At 30.7% G+C, this 10,288-nt stretch overlaps 1 protein-coding gene across 3 annotated transcripts in view; it reads left to right on the top strand.

Annotated features, from left to right (window-relative positions):
- Window positions 1-702: 702 nt before the first annotated feature.
- Window positions 703-10,288, top strand: part of LOC127723642 (perlucin-like protein) — a 37,276-nt gene continuing 27,690 nt past the window's right edge. Inside the window, exons 1-4 of one of the 3 annotated variants that reach the window (XR_007992160.1) lie at window positions 703-1,046; window positions 2,206-2,288; window positions 2,909-2,990; window positions 3,522-3,759. Coding sequence is in view for 2 of the 3 variants with exons in the window: in XM_052230341.1 (XP_052086301.1) it covers window positions 1,007-1,046; window positions 2,206-2,288; window positions 2,909-2,990 (205 nt within the window). In the remaining variant the exon portion in view is untranslated. Of the gene's footprint in view, window positions 1,047-2,205; window positions 2,289-2,908; window positions 2,991-3,521; window positions 3,760-10,288 lie in introns of those variants that run through there. The other 2 variants (XM_052230342.1, XM_052230341.1) reach the window with 2 other exon arrangements.

The raw sequence follows: 10,288 nt of genomic DNA, 5'->3' as shown, positions 1-10,288 counted from the left end.
ATATAAAGAATTTAAAATAACAGGCAGAAAACAAATAACGAATAGAGAAAAATGGCATAAAAAATAAAAAAAAAAAAAAAAAAAACAGAAATTAAGGTGTCAATGGATCATCACCGTCCCAAAAAAGAAACATTATTAATTTGGAAAGAAAAAATCTCTTTTTTCCATAAAAATTTGAATAGAGTTTATCATGTGAGACTGAAGTATCCGTATTTAAAAAAGGACAAGTATTGCTTTTTATGATAGTTGTTTTCCATTCGTTAGATGTGTTTGAGCTTTTGATTTTGCCATGTTTTAAAGAACTTTCCGTTTTGAATTTCCCTTGGAGTTCGGTATTTTGTTATTTTGATTTATTTTTATAAATTAGAGTTTTTTGAAGTCCTAAAGACAGGAAACTATCTATCAGGTGGAGAATGATAGCGCATTTTTCCACTAAACATCAATAGTAAAATAAGTCTATACAACATGTAAAATATCAAATTACAATATTTGTCACAAAAACATGTAATTACTCTTTACGTTGATATTTTTCAATTTTGGTATCATTTCCTGGAAAATATAGAAAAATTGTGCATCTTAATCAGGTTTTCCCTAGTTGCTTCCTTGACAACATGCTTATTTGCGTCTATCTTTTATCGGTTTTGTCTGAGAGCTTCTCATTAGACACGGAAAACAGATTTTCTGGAGTATCATCGGATAAATCGTCCAATAATCCTTTTATATGGCTGATGATAACACAACTAGACCGTACGGAAACTAGATTAAAAAAAGTGCACAGCCTCTGTAATCAAAATCATATAGCATTAAAAAATGTTAAAGGAATGCTAAAGAAAGATGAAATGACGGAAATTAAATCGAAAGTCCAAAGTTTGGAAGATTGCTGTAAGAAACAGAAGACACAAATAACAAGTTTAGAATCAAATGTTAGTATTCAAAAGAGAGAATGCAGAAGTATCCAAGCTCAACAAAGAGCGGTTACCTCAATATTTGATAAAATGCAGAAGAAATGACGGACATGCAGTTAGAAATACTGGATTTGAAGAAAAGTAAGTACCATTATTATTTACGAATATGTTATCTAACAAAGTATAGAATCATATACAAAAGACTAAGAATTTTAAAGGTTTTTATCTTTTTTTTTTAAAATGCAGAAAAAATATTAAACTCATTAATACAGACCCTCCTTTGATGAAAAGTCTTTTTTATCGAGAAATCAAAGGAAAATTTGCACAAACTGAATATTTGCAACAAACTAGTTTGCTTAAAATCAAAACTCATATTTAAAAAAGAGTACCAAAAAACACCCTAAAACCTACATATTTTTACAAATACAATGAAAAACCAGACTTTTATTTAATGAAATGAAATGATTGAGATGCCAGAGTTCATAGACAAATACATTTGATTTCAACGATACACATTTAATTAAAACATGATATTTGTTTTCGCATTGCATATTGTAAAATAAACGTAAATCCCTCGTACTATTAACAAATCAGCTAATAAGACGAACAGATATTCAGCCTACAAGCTGGAATTAAGAGGCGAAAGATACCAAAAGGGACATTCAAACTCATAAATCGAAAATAAACTGACAACATCATGGCAAAAGAAGAAAGATCAACATACAAACAACAGTGCAAACAAAACATACAACTAACGATTGAGAAACACAAACCCCATCAAAACCCAGCGTTGATCTAAGGTCCTCCGGAAGATCCTGCTCCACATGTTGCACCCGTCGTATTGTTCATGTAAGTACAAATCCGGTATTTCAAGATGATAAGGCTAGAACTCATCTTGGAAGGATTGTAAACAACATAATGAGAGCGAACAATATCACTAGAATGGAATGGCCGGCCAATTCCCCTGATCTTAACCCATATACAACATTTATGGGCCAAATTAAGAGGTAAAATATACCGCAAAAACCCACCACATACCTTACAAAATTTATCTAATCTATCCCAGCGCTGTTCTGGGTAATAAATCATAATGAATTTTAAAAATTTTAAATTACATAAGTGAAAACATTCTTCTTGATTTTTTTTGGGTTTTATTTGCTAATATAAATGGTATCAGTTTTTTTGTAGCGAAACCCAAAAGAAGTGTTGGTATACTTTTTAAAGTAGTGTATATGTACAACAGGGAATATAACGTATTTCAAGTACCCATCGTTAATGATTTACCTTTTTTGTTGTATAGGAACATGTCCACAGGACTGGATGTTTTTTATGGATCATTGCTATTTGTTCGTGTATAAGAAGGTGACATGGAATACTGCTAAGGTAATTTGATTTAGCTGCAGAAATCTGTTGTGTTTTATTTCAATTTCTATACTCAGTCCTAAAGACCAATTCCAGTGCAGCATACACAATAAAATATAATCATGATAACACGTGGTATCAATTTCGTGAGTTTGAAATGGAAAAAAAGTACTTTTATAGTAGTTTAAAGCTCAGTGTATTTTTGTCTAAGTTAAACTAATCCCAACTGTTCGGGTATAGAAGTCCCTCAATACGTATGAAACCCTCACAGCTACCATTGAGGTTGTATTATTTAGTAGGTTGACAGTGTGATATCGGAGAAACATGTGAACAATTGTTTATTAAGTCACCTACAGACCGCACGGTGTTGCAGATAGAGATCTGAAATGTATCGAGAGCGCAACATTTTCCTCAAAGCAGAAACAGAGACACAGTGGAAATCTGTGAGTTCGTCATGACATAATAAGAAAAAGTACAACTCGCCCTCACCTCGGGGTTCACATTATCTTTTTATTGTTGTTTTTCTATTACATCTCTACCTACATGACAGAGGAAAACCCTTTCAGAGAACCATATATATGACTTAGTTCTGGATGTTCCTATAACAAAAGATAGATTAATCATGTCATGTTTTCTTGTAGAATGAATGCCAACAAAAAAGTGGTTACTTGGTGAAGGTTGAAAGTGAAGCAGAGAATTCATGGTTGATTTCAGCATTGAATGGTATCTTCTATTTTAAATATAGTACACATGTAACTAATTGTTTTGGTTAAATGTTATCACTTAAGATGGCCTGACATAGGGTTTCCGTTCGTGGAGGTGTTTGCTTTTTGTGAAAGATCCTTTACCTACGACGATATGTATTAAGAGCGCAACATTTTCTTTGGTTATGTGGACTTTAGATGTTAACTTTTTGTCTGTTGGTCACTAGTGGATAGTTGCTTACTGATTATCATATTGCATTTTCGTATTTTAACACAGTATATTAAACCTAATTATTATAATAATGATTTCATAGAATTCTGTTTTTTGTACCATTTATGAATGGTGTCATGTGTGTCAAATGGTAATTTGTTCTTATTAGTATAAAAATCATGCCATGACTTTTTTTCTGTCGCTGGTTTTTATGTATTTTTTTCTTACTGATGTTTTTTGTATAAACATGTAGTTGCAATGTTATAAGTAAAAGCATGATGCATGTTTTGTTTAAATTGGACCTGATGTTATCATATTTACATTTGTTTTCTCTCATAGCTGAATGAGTGATATCCAGACGGAAGGACAGTGGAGGTAGGCGTCTGATAATACTGGGATAATCTTTAGTTACTGGCAACCTCGTGAACCAAATAGCGGAAGGAGAGAAAACTGCGTAAATTATTGGAAGACTATATGTGGACTGAACGCTTATGGATGATATGATCTTCCATGCAACTATTCAATAGGATATGTCTGTGAAAAAACAACTTAAAATATTAAATATAAGCATATCAAATGTCTTTAATTTCATATGTCATGGGGTTGCTATCTAAAAGACGTATAGCCAACATTTCGCTTATTATTACAACACATATCACATTAATAAAGTTTGTTTGTAGGCATTTGTTGATTTACAAACTCGAAGATTAAATCTTAAACTGAATATAGCTCAAAGTATGTTTTTCTCAAACTAGGAGAGACATGCACTTCGTTATTGATTGAGCCTTATAACTGTTATATTTGAACGCAAATTATTAGTCTTTCGTACACAAAAAAGAACTTCTGGTATACTCAAATTATAAGCCTTTCATGAATTATTACCATCATTTGGTCGATACCACTGCTAGTAGAGTTGATGATATGATATATGAAATGCAAAACGTAAATAAACAATTTTTAGTGCTTATTAAAAAAATATATTTTCAATCAAACATCATGTCAGATGACAAACAGACACTGCCGTTGCCAAAAAAAAAACGACCCAACATAAACTATGTTCAATCAGAATTTTTTACAGACACTTTCATTTTTTTGGTCGACTGTTATTGGATCTGTGTCACAGACGACCATGATTATGTTTTAATTGCATAACCCTGTGCAGTGCTCTCATCAATGATATATACACAAGAACATTTAAAATGTCAAGTGAAAGTAAAACAAATTGACAATAAAACAAAACTAGGCAACTGTCATTTTCAGCCAATATTTTTCAAGGCTAAATACAAAAGTTGGATGCAAATGATTTTAGTTTGTTATGACTAGGAGATTCATAAGCTTGAGCGACTGCATATACACCTGTATATTGTGGAATTCATTTTCACCATCTGTTATGTGTCAATAAGCTGCCTAATTCATGTAGATACCATTCATATTTAACAGAAATCAAAACAAATGTGGAATCGACCATATCTATTTTTTGCCTGGTCTGTTTGAACCCCAGAAACGTTTTAGCTATATGGTCTTCATCGTACTCGATGAAAAATGATTAAGAAAAGCATGCAATGCGTAATCAAATCAGTATCCTACGTTAAACTGTAAAAAATTACAGGTACACTTTTATAATATATCACGGTTTGATTAACAATTGAGAAGTAGTTGCTAATCTTTAACCTGATGAGAGACCATTAGACACCGAAATCGAAGAACAATACATATATACATGTAATATCATAGATGCATTTGTCCGCCATATTGAATCTATGTTTCGAGCATGTATTTGTCTACACTTTTTTTTTTCAAAGAGTTGTATGTGGTATGGAATTATGGTACTAATCTTTATCGAAAGATATCAATTATTTTGCTGCCCCCTCCTTAATTTGTGTGTTTTGGAAGTACCGTTTAATCAGAAGTAACTGAACAGTTACACTGAAAAGACATCTTAATAATTGGTTATTTTAATTACGCCATAAAAAAAAAGTTATTTCATAAACATATAGAAACAAAAATGGAACAATATAATTCGCCCTATGGGTTTGTGATAAATTCTAGAACGTTGTTGGACAGAAGATAGCTTTAACATTTGTTAAATTCTTTTGCTAAGGTTAAAAGGTGCAAACTTGACAAAAATTTCAAAAAAAATTATAAGCGTGAAATTATACAATGATATTGACAGAATACTCGATATAGTTGTAAACAGTTTAGGGAATAATGGACTAAATTTTATTTCAATTATTTTGTTTAAAAAACTTAACAAATATGATAGGAAAAATCATTGAGAATGATAAAAAATAAGTAATACTACATACTGTATAAGCAATGACTCAATCGCAAGGAAAAGTCGAACCAAGACAAATCGGACCAATTTAAGGATACCACTGTATTTGTATTTTTAAATTATTTTCACACTTAGACGTTTCTGGCCTTTGTATTGAATGCCAGTACATTAATTGTCACATTTGAAAGATTACTTCCGAAAAAAAAAAAATGTATCCGTTCTTTTTTAAATGTTGGAAACAATAATATTCATTGTATATCCAGGATTCCCCCAGAATGATATTGCCGTATTTACAGATTCATTTTCTAATTAAGATTTAATGTAAAACTTTTCCAACAAACACACTACTCATATCATCATTTATCATCATTTTCAACGCTTTCCTAACCTAAGACAGTCGTTTGACAACACAATATATGACCAAACAGTAAACATTAAATTAAAGGGCTCATCAGATCAGTTCTAAAAAAAAAATGTAACTCCAAAAATGCAAAGGACACAAAGGGGACAGAATAAAGAATTCTCGACGTTATCGAAAGCTAGTTAAAAAGCCTCATCGATGATGACTGCTGAATACACCATGTTCTCCACTATTTATATATTGTAAGATTAATCCGTTGACTTCACGCGGATTTGGTATAAAGACGTCAGAAGCAATTTGGGAAATGCTTGACCTTGTATATGTTATGTCAAATTATAAATATATATGCCGGACCATGAGTGTATACCTAGATAGCAATACATCAAATTATCAAAAAATTAAATCAAAGTCAGAACCTATAAATCAATATTCAAAAGTCTTACTACAATGATGCATTGATAACATTTAAGAATGAGCTCTTTTTTTCAAAGGTGCAGTACATTTATCTGTATTTACGACATCTTTAAACAACATGATACATTATTCTGGGAGAACATAATTGATCTATTACGAACATGGTTGCAGTAACTGCGAGTACTCTTAGATCGATATTTTGTGTTGTTTGCATTATAGTTTTGTTTTTTTCTTCGTTCACATTGTTTTAGTTACGCCAATTTTAAATGATTTCAGCAATTTGTTCTTATATTCTGTTGTTACCCCACTGTCCAAATAAATTTTGCATAGAGTTTTCCCTGGAAAGTTGAAAACGTCAAAGATAACGCGATTTCTTTTTTTAATCAATGCACGATTATGGCGTGCATAATTTAAATATAGTTTATGTTGATTTTTTTTGTTGCCATGACGTTGTCAGCTTTCCTTCGACTGATGCGTTTTAAATATCCATTTGGTATCTTCTGTTTCTTTTGTTAATCCTTTTTGTGTTTATCCAACTGACTCAGTCTGTATTTTACAAAAAAAGATGTATGTAATTTAAACAATAGTAAACTACTGTTTCCTCCTTTTTAGCATATAAATACGATTCAGTGTCGTCATAAAAAATTGCATTTTTCACGGTTTTTATATTCAATAGAAGAACAAAGTAAGTGTAAATGTCAATTTTCTACTTGTTTCAATAGGCTATCGATTATCAAAAAATTAGAGTATTAATCATTATACAAACATTACTTTTTCGAATTTTGTATTTATTCAACCTATAATTAAGGTTATAGCTAAATAAGCGTACACCAAAATTGTTTATTTAAGGAATGACTGTAATATTTTGTCTGTCTATGAATAAATTACATAAACAAATGTGGTGCATACCTTTAAACCCGCGTAGCAGGTTATTAAAAAGCGTGCACCACATTTTTGAGGTCAGATCGAATAGACAGAAAAAATAATGCAGTAATGCCTTATAATTTAATTCCGAAAACCGTTTTTCAGGAGTAAATCATGAAATAACGTTGATGCCGTCACGGTCACATGACACAAGTATGTCTATGAGCTGATATACATCAAACTTTCAGCCAATCAGATGATATGTTACATCCAAAAATAAATTATAATGTGTTAACAACATCCTACACAATGTTGTTTTCAATCAATGTCATAACATTATTTTCACTGATTTGCTAATTTTGAAATGTCATTTTCACATCCAATTGATTTGTGTTTATGATTCAGTAACGTAGTATACTTTGTAAGACAACAATAACTTAATAATTTTGCAGTCGTCAAACATTCTTTTAGACTTTTATGGCTACGATATGCAATAACAGGTGGTTTAGAGAATAGCCTGCTGGCATTGGGGTCATTTTTAATCGAGTGCCATTGTTTGGTACATTTACCTAATGTGTGAATATTGGATTATATTCAGTAGCAAATATCAATAGCGGTAATTATATTTTTTTTTCGCATCATGTGTTTAATCTTTTTTTTTTTTGCCTTGCTTTCGATGTTAGCATGTCTATTCCATTTTCAGAGTAACCTCTTTGCAAAAGCTTTTGTTTGAAGAGTTCAGTTTGTGTTGCAATGTCATTTGATTGTTTGTTGTCCTAATATTTTATGTTATTTCTCCAATGATAAATACCAAAGTTGGATAAACCGTCGATCTTTCTAAGTTATTGAAAGTTGTCAATCGGCTTCAGATATAATTTAACATCCAGCATTTGACTTGTTTCATGTGTTTATTCCTTGAATACTAATACATTTGAGAAGTTTAACTGACTTGTAAAAATCTCACTAGTAAATTCTTATAGCGAATGAATATCATTTACAATCTGAAAATAAATCTTGTATATATATTTCTTCCGAATTGAATAAAACAAAACCATCGTTCCTGTAAATTGACATAATTATTTTCATGCCTTATATTGTCTGACTCATGACATTATTCAAAGTTTATCTGATATTATTTCAAACATTCTCAAATCTGTCAGGGATAAAGACATTCTAGCTCCCATTGCTATTACAACTGCTTGAGCAAAATATTTTTTTGTTGAATTCGGATTCGTTATTTTCTAACACTGATTTTACAAGTGATAGAAACCGTTCTTTTGGAGGAGATTTTGCTATATTTGGCCATGCTCATTTTACTTCTCCCACTACTACTTTGGAATGCATGTTGCTAGTAATGTTAAATGAGCTTATTGATTCATTTTGTGATATTTTTATATTCTCAAGTTTTTTATGAATGCTCTACTATCTTGTGTTTAAGTTAAAAAAAAAAAACTAACTACTGGTTGTATAAAATCGTCAATATAATGTCTTTTTTCGACAAGATAGTTACAAAGTGAAACGAGCGATTTGTCGCCCGGGAATATTGATATTTTTTATGTGTTCTATATTTGTTTTCAGAATTTCCCTGCTTTGTTTGCTGATTTTATGGATTTTTGGTGTTGCCGCTATTAAGATATTTGAATGTTGTGTCATCTATATGAAAATCGTGGTGCAGTTTCATAACTTAATGATACCTATTTTTTCTAATGTCAATTGTATGTGACTTACTCAAATGACTAATGTATTTGGTCATTAAAATGGTCTATACCCATTTGGATATACATATCTTTGTCAATTACTGCTGTGGACGAGTTTTTGTCTGCATTTTTAATCACAATTATTTTATTTTTGTATATACTAGTAGTTGTTAATGCAAATCTCTCATTACTAGTGAGATTATCCTGAATTTTTTGCATTTGGATTTTTTAAATATCGTTCTGGTTATGCCTGAATACTGTATAATTACATTACTGGCCCAACTAGGAACAAATCCCGTTTTTACACGGAAGGGGTGAAATTTAAATTCACCAGTTCTATTTTCAAATTGATTTTTGCATCTAATTTTGCGAGATAAATCAAGCTGTTTACTTCAATTTAGTACATAACTGAACGTAGACCATTTCCTTTATTTTTAATACCACAAAGTATGGCTTTGAAACAATTAAACACACTTAAATATTTCACATTAAGTTCCATTTAAATACAATTTTATAATTATAAATAAAGCATGTAACGTTTCTGCACTGATTACCACACTTTGAAAAGTATTTAAAGTTTATTGTATTGCATTGTGTTGTATTGTTCTCATTCAAAACATGAATTAAACCGAATAACGTTTATAATGGTAATTTAAAAAATTATTCGCTAGACTAAGTGTAGAGTTATTATCTCTTTTTCATATATATATATATATGGTTAGGTTCAATCTCTATGTATTTTCGTGCTTTTAAGTTGTGTGTTACGGAGTAATCAACTTTACCAAAGGTTAACAGTTTTGATTGTCTTTTTGAGATTTGAAAGAATTTAAAGATACAAGTAAGTACTTAAATTAATTATAGTCATTTACTCATTATACAAAAAAGCATATGTAAGAGTTTTATTTTCATCAATTAAGAGTTTTATTTTTCATCAGATAAGCAGCAAAACATTACAAACTGGCATTAATACAATACAATCAAATACTTTTTTTCAAACAAACTACGGTCCGTTGAGGGCATTATAACAAAACATAACACGACATCTATTCATGCATATAAATGTACATGCAGTAGGTAAGACGAACAAAAAGAAAGGGAGAAGAAAAGAATACTTTGCAATTGCATGAATATTGTCAAAAAAAAATTCTGTTTTTTGCGGGTGGTGCATGCTTAGCAGGAGATCTTTACCTTGAATTTGCACCAAGTTGCGATAGTTTCTGAGTTATTCGATTCTTTAAGCTATTGTTTGTCTTCTCAATCCTTTTATGTGATTTGAGCATCGGTGAACTACCGTTGCTTTAATTTACAATTATTGGTTATGTATTGCTTGCTAATTAAACCTACAGTGGCAAATAGTTCATGCATACTCTGGACGACCTTTTACAATTTAAGCTATCAGCTTATTAACTTAACTAATATACGTAAAGCTTATATATGAAAAATAAATATAACAAATATACAGTTTCTAATACATTACAAATTGAAGTTCATGATG

The sequence above is a fragment of the Mytilus californianus genome, unplaced genomic scaffold, assembly GCF_021869535.1.
Source record: "Mytilus californianus isolate M0D057914Y unplaced genomic scaffold, xbMytCali1.0.p SCAF_13, whole genome shotgun sequence".
Lineage (NCBI taxonomy): Eukaryota > Metazoa > Mollusca > Bivalvia > Mytilida > Mytilidae > Mytilus > Mytilus californianus.
This window is presented reverse-complemented; position numbering and strand designations above follow the sequence as displayed.